The following is a 20,533-nucleotide window of genomic DNA, read 5'->3' as shown; positions in this document are numbered from 1 at the left end:
GTCTCTCAAGCAATGACTTCAGCAGGAGTCTAGCTGCCAGTCACTGGCTGCGCTTGGTTGTCTATCCCTTAACCAATTACTGCTGTTGTTAGAAACAGCACTATTTTCTCCTGCAATATATGGGTGAAAAGTAGGGCCAGGAAAGGCTGGATGATAAAAAGCAGGGAATGATGCTGGCCAGGAGTTAACGTATGTTATCACAGTCAGCCGCCACCTGGGGAGAGTCTGAGTGCTTCTGCAGCTGCCTCTGGGCTCTTGGGATGCTGCGTTGTCTGGTACCCACAGCTTGCATTCCGTGTAGTCATCTGTTCTTCTCAGGATTGAGCCACAGTGGTGGAATTGATGCTTCCCAGTTTAGAATCAACCTGGTTTCCATCATAAAAGTAGCTACAAAGCTGGGCGTGGTGGCGCACGCTTGTAATCCCCGCGCTTGGGAGGCGGAGACAGGAGGATCGCGCAGGTTCGAAGCCAGCCGCGCTGGCGTAAGAGACCCTGTTTCAAAAATATAAAATAGGTCTGGGAGTGTAGCCCAGAGGTAGAAGGGCTTCCAGGAACCCCAGTACCACCAAAAAAAAAAAAAAAAGTAGCTACAATTATTTATAGGTGGGTACAGGCTCAACAACCATGAATCTCTTTGGGTATCAGTTTTTTTAAAATCCCCCAGTTCTCTTGAGCTCAGCACAATCCAACACAGTCGAGATGAGTAGCCCTTAGTTCCTTCTGCTTGGTCTGTTTATTTGACGTGGTCTCTCGGACAGATCAAAATTGAGCTTCCCACTTTCTTTGCAAAACGTGTCACAAATGAACCATTTCGTCAACTCCAGGACTTGGGTCATTTCGTGCAATGGATTTCAGAAGATCATGAAAAAAGTGTGTCCAAATGTCTTACCATCTGATGATACGGTTACATTTAAATGAATTAACATCTTTATATCTTTTTTTTTTTTTTTTTGGTGGTACTGGGGTTCCTGGAAGCCCTTCTACCTTCAGGCTACACTCCCACAGGCTACACTCCCAGAACTATTATATATATATATATGAAACAGGGTCTCTTAAGCCAACGCAGCTTCGAACCTGCGCCATCATCCTGTCTCCGCCTCTCAAACGTGGGGATTACAAGTGTACGTCATCATGCCCAGTTTATCCAGGTTTTTTTTTAAAATAATAAAGTTTACAAATTTTAAGAGCATGAGTCAAAACTTCACATTTTCAGCACACTAGCATATGAGCCTGCTTTGCAGTTTACCACAGTAGAAAATTACCTGATGACTGATGAAAGGGAAGCTTCAATTTTAGGTGAAACTTCTGGGTTGTCTTCAATTTTCTTTTCTGTGGGGCTGGGGATTGAACCTAGGGGCATTCTTCCTCTGAGCGACACCCCCAGCTCCATTTTTAATTTTTTAAAATCTTTATTTTTTTTTGCGGTACTAGGGATGAAATCCAGGGGCATTGTACCGCAGAGATATACCTCCAGCCCTACTTTTTAGTCTTTTAATCTATTTTTTTATTTTTATTTTTTATTGGTGGTACTGGGGGTGGAACCCAGAGGCTTCCTACATCCAGGCTATACTCCCAGACCCATTTTCTATTTTATTTGGAAGCAGGGTCTCACTAAGTTGCTGAGAGCCTCACTAAGTAGCTGAGGCTGGCTTCGAACCTGCGTGATCCTCCTGTCTCAGCCTCCCAAGTGCGGGGATTACAAGGGTGCACCACCACGCCTGGCTAGTCTTTTTATTTTTTGAAACAGCGTCTCACTGAGTTGCAAAGGGTCCTGATAAGTAGCGTAGGTGGTCTGTGAACTGGGACTCTCCAGTCTCCACCTCCTGAATGCTGGATTATAAGTGCCACCACACCTGGCTATTTTTTATTTTAAAATAGAATCTCACTAAGTTGCAGAGGGCCTCAATAAGTAGCTGAGGCTGGCCACAAACCGAGTTCCTCCTGTTTTAGCCTCTCAAGTACTGTGATTACAAGCATGCACCACCATGCCTGGCTCTTCAATTTCCTCTTAGTGTGTGTGTGTGTGTGTGTGTGTGTGTGTGTGTGTGTGTGTGTGTTACTGGGGATTGAACTCAGGGGCATTCTACCACCAAGCTTTACCCCCAGTCCTTTTTATTATTATTTTATTTTTTGGTGGTACTGGGGTTCCTGGAAACCCTTCTACCTCCGGGCTACACTCCCAGACCTATTTTATATTTTTATTTGGAAACAGGGTCTCTTATGCCAGAGAGGCTGGCTTCGAACTTGCGTGATCCTCCTGTCTCTGCCTCCCAAGCGCGGGGATTACAAACATGCGCCACCATGCCTGGCCCCCCCAGTCCTTTTTATTTTGAAACAGGGCCTCACTAGGTTGCTGAGAGTGTCATTAAGTTACTGAGGCTGTAATCCTTGAACCTAGAATCCTCCTGTCTCAGGGTTTCAGTGATATTAAATGTGTGCCCCTCCACAGCCAATTTTTTATTTTATTTTACTTTTTCCTTTCATGGTAGAGCCCCATCTTATGTCAAGTAAGTTGACCTTTCCCACATTTAATGCCAAAATGCTCAACTTTTTTATTTCGGCCTGGTGTCTAAGCCTGCCAGCTGGTGTGCATGAGCTCATCAGGTAAGGCACTTGTCTTTTCTGTTGTTCCCTTTCTTTTCCACTTTTTCTATTTGTTCCCTTTCCTATTGACCACCTTCTCTGCTCTGGGCTTTCCAAGAGCACGAATCAAGACTGAGGAAGCAGACAAAACTAATTTCTGAGCTAGCAAAACCATGGGCTCGTTGGTACAGGTTTCCTTGGCCTGCTCAGCTGAAAGGGCAGCTACCGCGACCCTTGTGATGAGTGCCGAGTCATGCTGGAGCCCGCGCCAGGACACCGGGACGCCAGGACCGGGCGAAGGTTTCCTCACTGACCTGTTAAAGGCTCAAAACCCGAGGGGTCCCAAGGAAGGGTTTCTACCTGAGAACCTTGGCAATGGCCTTCCTTATGTCTATAAGGCAAAGTGTTTATGTAAATTTAAGACATCCTTGAAAAAAATTTATATTCACCCACGTGTCTATTTCTTTTCAACTTATCTCTAAATGTAATGACAAGAGACGTTCTCCATTGTCTTTTGTATAGTCTGCCCCCACCCCCATTTCCTGAACAAACGTGAAATAGTTGGAAGTATAATGTCTCCATACCAAGGGAACAGGACAGTGTTGGTGTCCTCAGTCACCTGTTAGCTCTGTCACCTGCACACATACTCTCCTGAAGCCTGAGCATAAGCTGCTTCAGGGACGTGGCCCCTGCTTTGGCAGGAAAGGCAGGGTGAACGGGAGCCCTCCCTCCCCCTCCACTTTCAGGTGATTTTTTTCTGGTTCATTCAGTCAAAGTGCACATTGGATGACACACTTAGTTGTGTGGCACTGGCCAAATTCCGTCTCAGGAAATCATCCTCAGCCCTAAGTCTTGCCCTAAGTCACACCTGCATCTTGGGGATGCCTACAGCAGTGACTTCTTGGTAAGGGGTGTGAAGGGCCTTCTTCACCCCAATCCTACTGCTGGAGTTCCTGGTCAGCTGGGCCCTTGTGATGATAGCAGGGTTAGCCCCACCTGACACTCCCTTTCACAGGCATTGGTCCCCCAGCACTCTAATCAGCGTACTGTTTTCTGAGTCTGCTTTCTGGGGAGCCAATTTGTGACAGCTGCATTTTCAATTTCTGTAACTGCTTTGTCGTTTTATTTATTGATTTATTTTTGTGGTACTGGGGGTGGAACCCAGGGGCTTTATCTACCTCCAGGCTATACTTTCAGACTTATTTTATACTTTATTTGGAAACAGGGTCTCTAAGTTGCTGAGAGCCTAAGTAGCTAAGGCTGGCTTAGAATCTGTGTGATCCTCCTGTCTCAGCCTCCCAAGCGCTGGGATTACAAGTGTGCGCCACCACACCCGGCTTCTGATTTGTCGTTTTAAAATGAGTAAATTTAAAATTTACTGAGACCTTTTTTTTTATATTTTTTTGCGGGTCTGGGGATGGAACCCAAGGGCATTCAACCTCTGAGATACACCCACTGCCCTATTTTTTAATTCTTTATTTTGATACAGGGTCTCACTAAGTTGCGGAGGTCTAAGTTGCTGAGGCTGTCTGCGAACCACGATCCTCCAGTCTCAGCTTCCTGAATGCTGCTATTACAAGCGTGTGTCACCACGCCCGGCTCCCTTTTAAAGTTTCAAAATATGCTCTATTCTAGGAAATGTTCTGAATTTACTTAAGAGAGCTGCTGTGTTTGGGTGGAATGTTAGAGATTACCCTGGACCATTCAGGTAGTAGAAGCACAAATCTCCTTTTAATGTGGAAGGAGGGAGAAAAATCAATGTAAAGAGTGACAGGATGTGAAAAAGTCTTGACTGGCCACTGCTGGCTTTCAACCTAGAAAAGAGGCGCACACCAAGGTGAGCTTCCAAAACGAACAGCCCCGCTACTCGAGGATGTAGGCCAGTGAGACCTACTTGAGATTTCTGGCTTCTGGAACAGTAAGATAACTTTATAGTGTTTTAAACCAGTTAGTTTGTAACAGCAGCAATAGGAAACTAATCCAGGCAGTACAGGTTTCGTTTGTAGAAGTTTGATTTGAGTCTTGGTTGAGTCTTTCAGTGGCTCTATTTTCAAGTTAAATTTTTTCCTCCAGCTTCTAGACTATCGGAACGTTTTAAGTACTTCAACATCCTCGTCTACTAATTATAGCAAGCTGTGATATTCTTGGCTGTTAAGATTTTTATCCTTATTATGGGTTGTGTTTTTGTTGCTTTGCAATTTTGGTTTTAATGAGATTTCAAATTCAAATTTTACTTTGTTGGATGGATTTTTATATTTCCTATTATCTTGAGATCTGGTCTAGATGTTATTTAAAAAGTTTGATCTTTTGGACCACTACTTTTAGCTTTGTTAGAAACCAGAGCAGTCCTTATTATTCTAGGGCTATTCTTCCTCACTACTAAGTAAGCACAGTACTTGTCGTGTGTGTGTGTGTGTGTGTGTGTGTGTGTGTGTGTGTGATTCCTTGTGCATTATGAACCTTCTGACTCTAGTTCTTGGTCCACGTGAGCTCTGAGGCCCGTTTCTTCTAATTCTCTTTGCTGGCTCATTTCTCAGCCTCAGGTAATTTCTTTCCGTGCACATACTGACAAGTGCTTTGATAAGAGGCCCTTTTGCTGACCTCCAAGAGAAGCAGAGGCCCCTCTGTAGCTCTCTCCTCTTTGGTACCGCTATTTCAAACTGTGGCCACCTCAGTCTACCTGGATACCCAGAACTGTCCCCTAAACTAAGGAAGATGAACAGTCTCCACCTGGGTTCTTTTATGATACCACAGTCCAGGCAATCTCAGGAATCTCCATTTATTTCCTGTCCAAAGGATGGAGAACATTGCTGATGTCCAGTGCTTTAAAGGGCTGCTGTTTATATATATTGTGTTCAGCTTGGTGGCATATGCCTATAATCCCAGTACTTGGGAGGCTGAGATAGGAAGCTGTTTTAAAATAAAGAATAAATAGGTTTGGGGGTGTAGCTTGGAGGTAGAATCCCCCTGGGTTCAATCCCTAGTACCACAGGGGGGAAAATTTTTCCAGTGGGAGGGTAAGCCTGGTACCTACTGTTCCATGTTGGCATAGAGCGGTGGTTCCATTTTGCTTATTTCATGTCTGTAATACTATTACTAATGCTACTTTTTTCATTCCTAATATTATAGGTCTTGTGTTTTTTGACTTGTCTTTTTCAGTTTTGCCAGAATTTGTTCTTTTCTATATTTGTCAGTCCAGGCACCCATAACTGGCTATCACAGACTTAGTTCCTTGAAGAGCAGACATTCATTTTCTTACAGTTCTGGAAGCTCAGAGTCCAAGATCAAGGTGCTGGGAGGGTTGGCTTCTAGTGAAGCCTCTCTTCTGGGCTGCAGATGTCCATCTTCTTCTTGTCCTTACATGGACCTTTCATGGAGAGCACTCTGGAGTTTCTTCCTTCATGACACCAGACCTACCTATGGGATTACTGCCACCCTTATGACCTAGTACATGCATGAAAAAATGGTAATTCAGTGTGTGTGTGTGTGTGTGTGTGTGTGTGTGTGTGTGTGTATGTTTTAAGAGGGGAAAGATTTCCCTTGATGCATGGTTTCAGTTTGAGTTCATGGCGAGCTGGCTCTGCTGCTCTGAGCCTGAAGTGAGGCAGAAGAGCGAGGCAGAAGGGCGTGGCGGAGCAAACTTGCCCAGGTCTAGGTTGCCTGAAGCAGATAGCTACCTTCAGTAACTGTCGGGCTCAGGTTTATCAGTCAGGCAATGCTTTCAAGGTTTGTGCTTGACCTGAACACACTTCTATAGTGCCTTTCTTTTATAATTCCTGAGGTAGTTGTTTCATTACATTTGACATAAAATTTATTCCAGGTTAAATTATTGGTCCTATCAAAATTTAGTACCTTGATTACTCACTTATGTCTTTACTTAAATGCATTAGCAATGAGTGCAAAATGGGTCAACATTCCTGTTGATACTGCATACTAGGAAGTGTGGAATTAAGTTTAACATTTACTTTACTTACTATTTAGAACTTTATGGGATGAATTCCAAATCATGTTAGTATTGTTCTTTCAACATATATAAAGGGTAGATTTTATTGTAAAATGTACATAGGTGTGCTAGAGGGAGAAGAAACATCAAAGTATTTATTTATTTATGATAATGGGGATGGAACCCAGAGGCATTCTACCTCCCACTACACCCCCCAGCTCTTTTATTTCTGTTTTGAAACAGGATCTCACTAAGTTGTGGACGGCCTCACTAAATATCTGACACCGGTAGTGAACCTGCGATCCTTCTGTCTCAGTCTCTCAAGTACTGGAATTAGGAGTGTGTGCCACCACGCCCTGCTTTAGAGTAGTTTTTAAATCACCTAAAATGTAGAGGTAACATGAAAAACTAACAAACTATGAATAAGTAGTTTAAAAATATATCTTAGGGAATTCATGAGCCAGTCAAGTAATATTTGTAAATGATCACCTTAAACTTTCAGTTAACTTCCTTCAAGCATAACCTTTTAGTTACTTCATTAATATGTTGAGATAAAGCTTTCCTTATTTCCAAATTACTTCCTCACTTGTCAAAACATAACCAGAGGATGAAAAGGTTAAAACTTTATTTCTGAAATGCTTTATTCTTTTAATCAGTATACATTATATTAAGTATAGAATTCCTTAAAAATTAACAAATGACTCTGAATTTCACTGTTAGGACATTGTTACGGGAGGGAAATATCTGGCTCTTTTGACTTTTCTTTTTACATTTATCCAAGTTCCAAGTGGATTCTCGCATTAAGATTCTTCTGTGTTATTTCTGTCCAAGTTGTGACAGCTAAAACAAAACACAAAATTATACATCTAGAACTCTCTTCTTTAAAAAAAGAAGCTTATACATTCAAACATATCTGTAAGCATCCTATGCAATTCACTTTCATCACAGTAAAACTTAGGTTTCTTATTTTATTAACCATATTCTTACAATAGTAGTAAGATGCAATTAATTAGCTTAATTAAGAAACTCAGAAGAGAGAAATTAGTATTTCAGTATGAAAAGGTAAAGATAAATATCTTAAGTAACTTGATTGCTGACAGTTCTCTTCTTCATACACACACACACACACACATATATATATATGTATGTGTGTGTATGTATGTGTGTGTGTGTATGTATGTATGTGTGTGTGTATATATATATATATATATATATTTTTTTTTTTTTTTTTTTTTTTTTGTGGCACTGGGGATGGAACCCAGGAGCATTCTGCATCCTAGCTATACCTCCAGCCCTATTTAATTTTTTATTCTTTGAAATGGTCTCACTAAGTTGTGGAGGGCTTTGCTAAATTGCTGAGGCTGGCTGTAAACCTATGATCCTGTCTCAAGCATCCCAAGAATTGGGATTACAGGCATGCAATACCATCCCCAGCCATATTTTCATATTTTTTGGGGGGGGGTAGAACCCAGGGGCATACATAAAGTATATTCTATGACAACAAGGGAACTAAGAATTAGGCATTTTGAAAGGTCAGACTATAACAGACCTATAACAGTTGGGCTATTTAGACCTAAATAGTTGGGCTAAAGAATAAATCACAGGATAAACTACAAAATATTTAAAACCAAATGATAACAATAATACAACAAATAAAAATGTGGAATGCAGCCGGGCGTGGTGACACACGCTTGTAATCCCCGCGCTTGGGAGGTGGAGACAGGTGGATCTCACAGGTTCGAAGCCAGCCTTGCTGGCTTAAGAGACCCTGTTTCCAAATAAAAAAGTATAAAAAAATAGGTCTGGGAGTATAGCCGGGAGGTAGAAGGGTTTCCAGGAACCCTAGCACCACCACCACAAAAAAAAAAAAAAAAAAAAAAAAAAAAAAGGAATGCAGCTAAAGTATTGTTTGGGAGCAGTTACTTTTATGACTTTGAATGCTTATTTTAGAAGGGAATTAAAGTTAAAAACTTAAGTTTGCAACTTAAGAAAGTAGGAAAAGAACAATCCCAAGGAACCAGAATGATATAATAAATATAAATCAATGAAACAGAAAACAAATCGTTGAAAAAAGTTATCAAAAGACAACATGTGATTCATTCAAATCATCAATAAAATTGAGATTTCCCTAGTTAACCTAACCAAGAAAAAAATCCCATTTATTGATAGACAAAACTAACCAATAGTGGAAAATATAAGGGCAGTGTTTGGGTAGGAACTGACTGGAAAAGAATTTAGGGGGGCTTTCTAGGGTGATGGTAACATTCTCTATCTTGATAGAGGTTTGAGATACTTAGGCAAACACATCTAGCAAAACTCAAGAATGTATACTTTATATCTGTACATTCCATTGTTGTAAAATTTGCCTCCAAAATTTTACAAATAATGAACTTTAGGTAATGACAGTGATATTCATAAACACTATGTTTTGATATTAATCAGGTGGAGTAATGAAAAGAGAGCTGGGTAGGCAACTTACAAAGCAAGTGCAACAGAACAGTAATGGGAAGTACAGGTTAAAAGTGAGGATAGGGAGCAGTATGTTTATGATAGCCAAGAAAAAGCGAGTGGAGGCTCTTGGTCAGGCTACTGAGCATCCCAATAAAAACTTGATAATTAGCACACCTTGGCTACGGTTGCCATTAACTTTCATGGTGAGCAGGATTCTAATGCATCAACTGAACACACACTGCTGCCCAGCAAAGTTACATAATTTCTCAGGTCCAATATATGCAAAGTCAGACACAGGGAAAGGCTGAATTCAATTTGGTCTAAAATACACCTCCAATTTGAATTTTGTGAATTTACATTCTCATAAAGAGTTGGTATAGTGAAAATGTTATCAGAATTTTCCTCATAGTTGTTAATGGCAAAATTCTTACAGCTGTATGGGTTTTGGCTTCAACTAGTTTAGATGAATAAATGGTTTTCTCTCTCCTTCTCTTTCCTCTCTTTCTCCCTCTCCTTCTCTCTTCCTCCCTCCCTCCCTCTCTCTTTTTTTTACTCCTGGGGATTGAACCAGAGGCACTCTATCTCCAAGTATACCTCCAACTCAATTTTCTTATTTTAAACAGGGTCTCACTAAGTTGTGGAGGATCTTGCTAAATTGTTGGCTTCAAATCAGTGATCCTCCTATCTCAGTCTCCAAAGTAAGGATTAGAAGTGTGCGCCACCACCTTCAGCTTCCTTCTCTCATAAAAAGTATCAACAGCAACTTGAGGTTAAGAGAAATTAAAAAGGTATACTTCACCTGCTTTATGAACTGTGTAGCATTAAAAAGCTCACTGCAGCCATATAAAATGTGTTTGCCTTGCTTACCCTGCGAAAATCATTGACAAAACTTAAATGCAAGTGAGTAACAGGAAATATTTTCAGTATTCCCATGAAAATTTCAGATATTAACTTGCTGGGACTTTTTTATTTTTGGTTATTTTATTTGTACTAGGAATCGAGGGGCATTCTACCTCTGAGCTACCCCCCAGCCCCATTTTTATTCTCTGTTTTGAAACAGGGTCTCGCTAGGTTGCTGAGAGTCTCGCTGTGCTGCGGAGGCTGTCGTTGAACCTGCAATCCTCTCGGCTCAGCCTCCCAAGTACTGGAATTATAGGCACATGTCACTATACCTGGCTTGGTATTTCTTTTTCTTTTTTCTTTTTTTTTTTTGGTGGTACTGGGGTTCCTGGAAGCCCTCCTTCCTCCGGGCTACACTCCCAGACCTATTTTATATTTTTGAAACAGGGTCTCTTACGCCAGCGCGGCTGGCTTCGAACCTGCGCGATCCTCCTGTCTCCGCCTCCCAAGCGTAAGGATTACGAGCGTGCGCCACCACGCCCGGCTGGCTTGGTATTTCTTAAAGGTCTTTTTGGATATAGTGGCTATTTTAGTGTACATATATATCCTAACACTGCACAAAATAAAGAAAAAATGGTAAAATAGGCATAAAATGCCTCAAAATGTATTATATTATGGCACATTGTTGATGTCATTTTCTATTACATTTTCCTTCTACTTTAGAAGGAATCCAATGACTCCCACATTTCACAGGGCCAGCAATTGCCTAAAAAACCTTAGGCCAACATTCTTCCAATGTGGAATCTGTACAACATGAAGAAAATATTCTTGGTTTTGTTATGCTGAAAGTAGGATATGATGCACCCAGCAGGGACTGTGATTTCAATCTTCAGTTGTACAATATAATATTCAAATGTTAGTATGCCCCATTTCACTTTATAACTCTATGAATTTTATTTCTGATTTTGACAGAATGTTGGAACCTAATCACAATAGTCAAAACTTCACTAAAGAACTTTGATAAGTACTTTATGCTGAAATTCTTATATGCTATAAGCTAAGAGGTAAATTTGTAAGATTTTTTTTATAAAGTAATTTGATAATTCATTAAGAAACACAAGAATGATGGCTTTCTAACACAAGGGAAGACCCTTTCTCTGTGATGTATAAGTTAAACATTAGCTAACTGAATGTCCTAACTGGCCATCTGAGAACAAATAAAATATACGCCATACCTTAATTATATTTGCAAAAAATGATGGCATATGCAGCAATAACACAGAATCATACAATTGGGATTCTTGAGGCTACACAGAATATACTCACATAAACTATTTATAAAGGTAGAGGTTATGGGATAGGAAAAAAAAAGAAAAGAAAATGTTGGGAAACATTAGAGGGGTCTAAAACTTCAAGTGCATCCTGTGCTATTATGATAAGATCCTGGGATTCATTGCTGTTTGGTACAATATTGGTATCATTGCTAAGACTAACGTGAACAACTCCTGTGACGATAAGAAGATGAATGAGCAAATGAATTAGCAAACTGAATGAAAACTCCTAAAAGATGCTTCTTATATAAACATTTAAACATTTTTTATTTGTACACTATAGTCTCACATCATAGTGTGGATCACAGTGACAATGGCACACATGCACACAGTACTTGGTGCCCCGCGGACTCCCCGCCAACACTGAGTGTCCAGGTTGACCATGCTACATTCACACTGACTCGAATGTAGCTCCTCCATTAATCAACCTCAGCCTTCTTCCTAACAGAGGGACTCCAGATAATGGAGGGGAAACCTCAGCAAAGCCAGAAAGATGTTCTTTTGATTGAAAGTGACTGATCAAATATAGAACTAGATTTGGGTGATAACTATTTTGTTACACTGAATCAATTTATTTGTAATACATTTCACAAAATTCAACTTTCTGCAGTACAAAGAGTTAAGAATTGTCAGGCTTGTGCACAACTAAGGCATTTCTCTGGCTTATCTGATATACTGTAATGTTTCTTTAGATTACACTTCAGTCACTATACACATACTGAGTATTCTGGGATTTATTCTTGTTTTCCTGTTCTATACAGGTTTTAAAAGATGATGAAAGAAGATGGACAAATGTTTGATAACTTAACCAAGTGTAGGGAGTGTGTGGAATGTTCTATTTTAGCCCTCTATTTATTCTTGGGAACACTTGAAACCAGTCATATTGCTAATAACTCTTGGCCAAACCTGAATGAAATGTACTTAGCAGCAATTAACATGGTTCTGGGCTACGGTTGAGATAGACTGGGGGTAACTTGCACTAATTTGTCAGTGTTGCTTATAGACAGTTTGCGCCTGGTTTCTGTTGTGCTCTCTTGGTTTCTGCTTTTGGGCCTGGTTATACAGTCTCGCTTTGACTGTGGGACCAAAGGAGTGTTAAAAAAAAAAAAAGCCACAAAAAACCCCTTCCTTATACAAGACTCAGGCCCCTCTGACACCATGCTATCTTACATCTCTATTGACTGTTCATGATCCAAAGATGAAGTATGCCTTGTGTGACTGAGAGGTCCTGGGAATTGTAGTTATTAATTTCAGAACTTTATGATATCTGCCTATTTGCTTTTTCCTCCTATTATACCATAATGTCTACTTTTATTAAAACCTTACATCACGTCAGGACATAAAGAATAATCACTACTTAATGTAAAGTAAACAAATATTCCAAAATGTCATTCCAACAATGGGAAATTCTGTTGCCCCTATATTTTAAGTGTTTTTGCCCTTTGAATTATGCCTTGTTCTAACTTTTTGGTTAGTTTTCTGTCATTCTTTGCTATGCTACCCAGACTGGCCCCAAACTCTTGGGCTCATGTGATCCTCCTGCCCTATTTTCCTGAGTAGCTGGGACTACAGGTTATGTGCCAAAACATTTGGGCTAGAAGCAAGATTTTTACAAGATTTTTAGAAAAGTAATTATCTAAAGGTCAGGATAGCCACTTGAGAATGCTAATATTCTAAAGACATAAAATTATAAAACCATCAAATGGTAGAAAAAGGCAGCCAAAATATACCTTTATATAGTCAACAAGATTTTGATATTCAATGTAGTTGCCTCCTCCCACCACAAAAACAATCGCCTAAAAATGCAAAGATAAAAACATAGAGGTAAGTTGAAATAGTGTTTTAACTTTTAAGTGACATGGTTTTTAGACAGGAACCTGTTCTTCAATTGAATAGAAAATAAAAAATACTAGCCAGCCAAAGGCTATAGTTTAAGCATCTGATGTTACCTAATTAAGCAATTTATTTTAAAAAGACCCGTAAACTTATAAAATTTTAATGTTTGGTGAGTGGTAAGAAAATTGATCTTTCAGAAACAATTCAGAGAGAAATAACTACATTCTTCAATTAAGCAATAGCAAATAAGTAGTAAATAAATCCAAAGGGTTTTCTCCAAGGGACATTTCTGGGTTAGCAGTTATTTATTCTAGGCAGGAAAATTAGAAAACCTAACATTTATATGATTTCAAATATGCTATTTACTATATTTACTTTTACCGAGAAGCCTACTTTTATTTCAAATGAAAACAGTCATGTTATCCTTACAGACACAAATAATATCTTCACAAATGTTTGTAATTTAATTTCAGAAAAAAGTTCTAGTTTATGAAAGTCTCATTCCAATCTGAAAGACTTTCTGTGAATTACTTAATTTGTCAGTCATTTTTAAGATTAAAATATTATAAGTATAAACAACTTTATAACATAGTTGTTGAGAATATTTTTAAAAAATTGTGGGTGAACTGGATTTAATTTACCAAAATGACCACAAACCACTATCACAATAAAGTCATGTTTACGACAAATTAATTCTTCAAGACTGCTTGGTTGGATGACTTATCTTTCTTTTCTACTTTAGAGAACTTTTATATGAAACTTACCTCTTGGAATGGATTTTTGTTCCTAGGAACTGAGCTGTAAGAAAAATAAAAAACAAAATTACTGAAAATTTTATCCAAGGCAAAATGGGCAAAACAAGTATGGGAAATAACACACTAGCATGCACGGGTGAAGATCACTAGGTAAATATTCCCAGTTCTGCCTTCTTTGTCTTCTTAGGAGGGTGGTAGATCCTTTAGTTTTGCAGAGGAAGAAGCGAGAAACGGTTGATCTCAGTGTCTAAATGGGGATGAGGCAACCTTTTGACTTTGAAGTAAAATTCTAGAAGACTGAGCAGCAGCCCCCATGAGGAGGAGAGGAAGTGTGCATATGCGAAGTGACAAAGCAGGCATTTCATGTAGTAAATTTCCAACACACTCAAAACAATATTTATGTAGTGTATGGGCATTTATATTTACAGAAACCTGAATAAATACATCGACGGGAAGATAACCAAGGAAGAAAAGGGAAACTTGGAAGAGGGATCTGCATTTCCCTTGTAGCTTGCATTCTTTACTACTTATTTATTATATATTTAAAAATACTTCTTTGGTATTTAATCTTTAATAAACTCATGTTTTCAAAGGTTTGCATGTTGAATTTGTGTTTGTTGTAAGTGCTAAAACAGGCTGTACAATGTGATTTACAAGGACAGGTTAGATTTTCTTCAAAAGTAATCTTTGAAAATTTCAACTAATGCCAGTACTTGGGAGGCTGAGACAGGAGGATCCCAGTTGGCAGCCTGCCTCCGCTACTTAGTGGGGCCCTCTGCAACGCAGTGAGACCCTCTTTCAAAATAAAGAATAAAAAAAAATAGGGCTGGGAGTATAGCTTGGAGGTAGAATGCCCCTGGGTTCAATCCCCAGTGCGTGTGTGTGCGTGCGCGCACACACGTGTGCACACACACACACATCTCCACTAGGAAGAGAGAGCTATTGTACCTTCTTCGCTGTTGAGCACAGCTCTAACTTCTTTCCTCGTTTTTGGAGCCTATCTAAATGCTCTGTAGAAGCAGCTAGAATCCCACCTGATCAGAACGCCTCGTAAGGTTTAACTTCCCTCTAGAGTGCTTTAAGCTCCTCTGACATGGGATGAGAGATTAAAATAGTGCACTATTACTAGTTATTAATAACCAAGATTTAATTGGGATGGGACAGCTCAGGAGAGAGCTGAATTAAATATGAAACTTGAAGCTTATCTATCTTACTAATGCTCATACTCCTCCTAATTATCATGCATATGCTATGTTCAGGATTAAAAATGTCTTGGCTTCTATGAAGCAAAGTAAATCTACCTTTTTTTTTTGGTACTGGGGATTGAACTTAGGGACATTCCATCTCTGAGCTACACCCTCAACCCTTTTCATTTATTTTTGAAACAGGGTGTCACCAAGTTGCTGAGACTGGCCTTGAATCTGCAATTCTTGTCTCAGTCTCTCAGTACTGGGATTACAGGTGTGCACCACTGTGCCCAGTTTATATCTACTTTTGTTATCTAGATGCAAGGAAGAAAAAAATGTAAGCTATAAAATGACCAATATAAGAAAAGAGCTGCAAATATATAGCTCTGAAGTGGTTTCTAATATATTTACAGAGTTTTGTAAGTATCACACTCTAATTTTAGAACACTTTTATCACTTCTAAAAGAAGCTTCTGTACTCGGTGCCACTCCTTATTTCCCCTTTCCATAAATTATTCTTTGTCAAATTTTCTCTTGCCAACTACAGTTGATATCAGTAGCTTCTTATGCAGTTATATTTCTGATAGGTTCAGCAAAGAGAACATTTCTTTTTATTTTGGCAAATGTTCTGGAATTTATTAATCACTTCTAATAGTCAACAGTCAACATTTCTCATTACATAATTTTACTCATTAGCTAAAGCAATGTTACAGGTCTCATTGTCACCACTACAATTTATTTACTGTGATGGAAGCAAAACCTGTATCTCAATTTATCCACATTGACCAACTTTGGACACTGATCGTCAGTGCCAATTCCCATCTAGAATGAGGTGCTCAAAAGGAACATTCTAAATTATCAAATAGTTTAATAATATACTGGCTAGAATACCTGTTCTGATTATATACAAAGATGCAAAAGCCTGAAACACAGCAAATACAAAGTTCTGAAGATCCCAAACATAAGGTACAGGAAAGAAAATAGCCTCATATAGGCTTTAGTGCTAGAGACAATAATTCAAAGTAGACATTTTCCCTATTAATTCTGCCCATTCTTTGGGTCTCGTAGGCTATGATCATATCACCATGAATTAAATCTTGAAAAAATGCATAATGAACAAGGGTTATCTTATGATACTATGTCTATCATAAAAAATATAAACTATTTATAGAATGTTTCATTGCCTTTCATTTTTATAATGGTGGTTCCTTAGTGACTTGATTTTACATACCAGGTACTTAAAAAAGAAGAACTGGTATCTAATATGAAGCATTTTTCTTTTCATTTGGTCCATTAAGAATATTCATTTAAAAACATACATGCTGGCTGGGTGTGATGGTGCACGCTTGTAATCCCAGCACTTGGGAGGCTGAGACAGGAGGATCACAGAGGTTCAAAGCCAGCCTCAGCTACTTAGTGAGGCTCTCAGCAACTTAGTGAGACCCTGTTTCCAAATAAAGTATAAAATAGGTTTGGGAGTATAGCCCAGAGGTAGACAAGCCCCTGGGTTTCACCCTCAGTACCACACACAAAAAAAAACCCAATAAAAACCATACATGCTAATCCAAATTTCCCTCTTTGTACACTTAGTTTGTAATATCACCACCATTTTATATATTAAAAAAGCAACTAAATGTCTGTCTCTGTGTGTACACTTACAAGGAAAAAAAAATACTATGTATAATTAATTAGCGATCACCTGTAAGTTGAGATTAGAATACATATTGTTTCCTTACCAGTTTTCCATACAGTTTGAAACTTTAATAATAAGTAGTGCTGCTTTTTAATAAAAAAAATCAATGATTTCAAGACAGAAGCTGCTTACCTGTCATTGCCCCGCAACATTTTAGGATCAAAATATCTGTAGTCATCAGTTTCCTATTTAAAAAGAAAAACAAACCCAAATCTTACTATGACTATGGAATTTCTCTGTAGAGGGTCAACAGCTGGCATTAAGGCATCTTATATTAATGAATCTATCAATTCTGTTGGATCTATAACAGCCACCCTTAATATTTAACAAGGAGTTACTATGTGCCAATAAGCTTTCCTCTAAACGCTTTACATGAAATTACTCACTTAACCCCCAGTCTGTCCCTATTTTTTAATTCTTTAATTTGAAACAGTGTCTCACTAAGTTGCGGAGAGCCTCACTAAGTAGCTGAGGCTGTCTGCGAGCCACAATCCTTCGGTCTCAGCCTCCCAAATGCTGGGATTACAAGCGTGAGCCACCACGCCTGGCCCAGTCTGTCATTTTTTAGATGGACAAGCTGGGGGCACTGAGAGGTTATGTGATTTCCTAAGGAACTATAGGATTTGAATCCAGGTAGTCTGGTTTCATTGCCCTGCTTCTAACCACCAGGCTGCACGCTTCTCAAAACAAATACCTGTCTGACAAGCCTGAAAATAGTTAATGTACTCAAGTACTTTTTGTTTTTTAAAATTTATCTCTAGCCGGGTATGGTGGCGCACGCTTGTAATCCCTGCACTTGGGAGGCGGAGACAGGAGGATCGCGCGGGTTCAAAGCTAGACACGCTGGCTTAAGAGACCCTGTTTCCAAATAAAAATATAAAAAATAGGTTTGGGAGTGTAGCCCGGAGGTAGAAGGGTTTCCAGGAACCCCAGTACCACCCAAAACAAAACAAAACAAAAACAACAACATCAAAAAACAAAAATTCATCTCTATATGTCCATGATTTTATTGAGTATACAGAATACCTAATGTAAGTTCACAATCTTTCTTTTCTGAAACTTTTAGAGCTAGATGGATTTCCGAATTTAGAATTAAAAAAATCTAGATAAGTAACATCAGGCATATACTAAACAAAATATAGGTGGTACCTCATCAGTAGATATGCTGCTATTTCTATACCACATAAATATATAAATATTAAAATAAAATAGAAGTAAAATGATAAAGTACCTCAACTTGGGTCTAGCTGAGATTTTGCCTCCAAATGAATTATACAAAATCTTTTAGTCTTCACAGCTTTTTTTGACTTCAGAAGCTAAGAGGTTGTGGACTTCTACCCTAACTGGAAACTTACCGTCCTGATATTAGAGTGAAAAGCACTGTTCTAATACTTGATGACATATCACTTCCCATTTCTGCTTTCCTCTCTCTCCATAGCAGAATTAGCCAAAGAAACTCTTTTACTCTCTAGAGTATGGATGGGCCCTGCTAAAGGACAAATACATTACCTGTGTTGCTGCTATTTAGTCATATCTAGTGGTGGATACTGTCAATCACAGCTCTCTCAAATGTAGTGTCAGAACCCTTTGAGAGTTTTCTCAATGAAACCACTACCAGCCAGACAAGGCAAGACGAAGCTATCTGATATCCTGTCTTAATTTCAGTTTGCTTAATTAAGGCAAATCAAAGGAGAACACCTAATAAAGATAGGTGACAAGAATACATCTAAAAAAAGGTTATAGCAATTTAGAGCATTGGAGATAACCTACCAGGTCTAACTTAGTATACATTGCTAATCTCAGGACCTCCAAATCAATTTGTCCACCTGAGATTAGAAGATGAATAAGAAGTGCAGGCAGCTATCTCACCTAGCAGATGAATGAAGAAATGCTTTCAGAAAACATTTACTTTTTCTAATTAATTGAAATATCTGTCTATGGTAATGTACCTTCAGTTATAAAATCGAAAATTCTATACCTTGCAGAAACATTTAAGATCCACAATTAAGAATGTGCATATTGGAATGAGCACTAGGCAGGAATATCAGACTATTAGGTTTTTGGTTCTAATTCTGTTACAATAGTGTGACTTGGGAAGTCACTTAACCTCTCTTGGTTTATTTTGTCTCCACTGTTAAAAATGACTTACAGCCGGGCGTGGTGGCGCACGCTTGTAATCCCTGCGCTTGGGAGGCGGCGACAGGAGGATCGCGCAGGTTCAAAGCCAGCCGCGCTGGTGTAAGAGACTTTGTTTCAAAAATATAAAATAGGGCTGGGAGTGTAGCCCGGAGGTAGAAGGGCTTCCAGGAACCCCAGCACCACCACCACCACCAAAAAAAAAAAAAAAAAAAAAAAAAAAAAAGACAAATTTTTTTTTTGCAGGTCTGGGGATAGAACCCAGGAGTATTCGACCTCCGAGCTATAGCCCCTGCCCCATTTTTTATTCTTTATTTTGAAACTGGTCTCACTGAATTGCAGAGGGCCTCATTAAGTAGCTGAGGCTGTCCGAAAACTGCGATCCTCCGGTCTTAGCCTCCCGAATGCTGGGATTACAAGCATGCGCCACCACACCCGGATTTTTTTTTTGGGGGGGGGTACTGGTTGATGGAAGCACAGGGCATTCTACCTCCAAGCTATAACCCCAGTCCTATTTTTATTCTTTATTTTGTTTGTTTGTTTGTTTATTTATTTTTTGTGGTACTGGGGATGGAACTCAGGGGCATTCTAACTCTGAGCTACACTGCTAGCCCTATTTTTTTAGTCTTTTTAGTTTTTGAAACAGTGTTTCACTGAATTGTGAAGGGCCTCATTAAATAGCTGAGGCTGTCTGTGAACCTGTGATCCTCTTGTCTCAGCTTCCCAAGTACTGGGATTACAAATTTGTGCCACTACACTCGGTTACAATGTTTATTTAAAAAACATAAATTGTGTGATTCTATGAAAGCATGGTTCTAACCCTAATCGATATAGTATAATGGTTAAAATTCCAATCCTGCCATTTATTAGCTTTATGTCTTTGGGTAAATTGGCTGGCCTCATTGTATCTCAGTTTCTTCATCTATAAAATGATAATAATAATAATAATAATAATAATAATAATAGTAGAACTTCCAAGAAGAGTACTAAGGATTAAAAGACCTAGAGGTGGAAAATGCTTTCAGTGGTTCTTGGCACACAAGAAGTATTCAATAAATGTCAGCTATTATCATTGTATTTGTTGTAATTATTTTTCATGTCAATATCAAAACTAAGTATAATAACAAGATACCCCAAATTTCCTTAACCGCTTCTGTGTTTAGCATCTACCTAAGTTTTTGCATTTATTTATATGTTTAACTTTTATTAATGTTTGGGATAAGACCTTCCAGAAGTTTACTGCTCATTATGGAGCAGTGCACTCATTATTAGTATACTATATACCACTATATCTATATTGATTCCCAAATGAAAGAATTCAATCATTTTCAGATTATCATTATAGGCAACCCTCTAATTCCGTTCACAATAGCAACTGCCCCCTTGATGTTTTGTTAGGCTATATCTTTGTTTTTACATGAGTGAATTTTAAAATTTGGTTTTGTTAATTTCCCTTAATACTACTGAAATAATATTTTAAAAATTACCAAAAAATCACATGATCTGAAGATGCTGTCTTCACTCTTCATGCCAAGTCTAGAGTGATTCAGATCAACCCAAACTAAGGGTCTTGATGAGGGCAGGGTCATGTACCCTTTCTTGATCTTAGGATTTGGGATGGCAACTATCTTTTGGTTACTATAGCAGAGAATGGTTCTTTTTATAAAATAAATTGTGGACTTCCGGGAAGATGAGGACGGAGGAAAGCGGGGCTTACGAGCCCCGCTAACAACCAATCTCTATTACCACAAAATCAGCGCCTTTCATAGCCAGAAAACA

At 38.8% G+C, this 20,533-nt stretch overlaps 1 protein-coding gene across 2 annotated transcripts in view; it reads right to left on the bottom strand.

Moving 5' to 3' along the window:
• Positions 1 to 7,342: 7,342 nt before the first annotated feature.
• Positions 7,343 to 20,533, bottom strand: part of SCFD1 (sec1 family domain containing 1) — a gene marked incomplete at both ends in the record, with an annotated part of 92,877 nt that continues 79,686 nt past the window's right edge. For both annotated transcript variants that reach the window (XM_080707610.1, XM_080707611.1), the window contains 5 exons: positions 7,343 to 7,366; positions 9,777 to 9,845; positions 12,879 to 12,944; positions 13,749 to 13,782; positions 16,751 to 16,803. In XM_080707610.1, the coding sequence (XP_080563736.1) occupies positions 7,343 to 7,366; positions 9,777 to 9,845; positions 12,879 to 12,944; positions 13,749 to 13,782; positions 16,751 to 16,803 (246 nt within the window). The remainder of the gene's footprint in view (positions 7,367 to 9,776; positions 9,846 to 12,878; positions 12,945 to 13,748; positions 13,783 to 16,750; positions 16,804 to 20,533) is intronic.

The sequence above is a fragment of the Muscardinus avellanarius genome, assembly GCF_963383645.1.
Source record: "Muscardinus avellanarius genome assembly, chromosome: 12".
Lineage (NCBI taxonomy): Eukaryota > Metazoa > Chordata > Mammalia > Rodentia > Gliridae > Muscardinus > Muscardinus avellanarius.
This window is presented reverse-complemented; position numbering and strand designations above follow the sequence as displayed.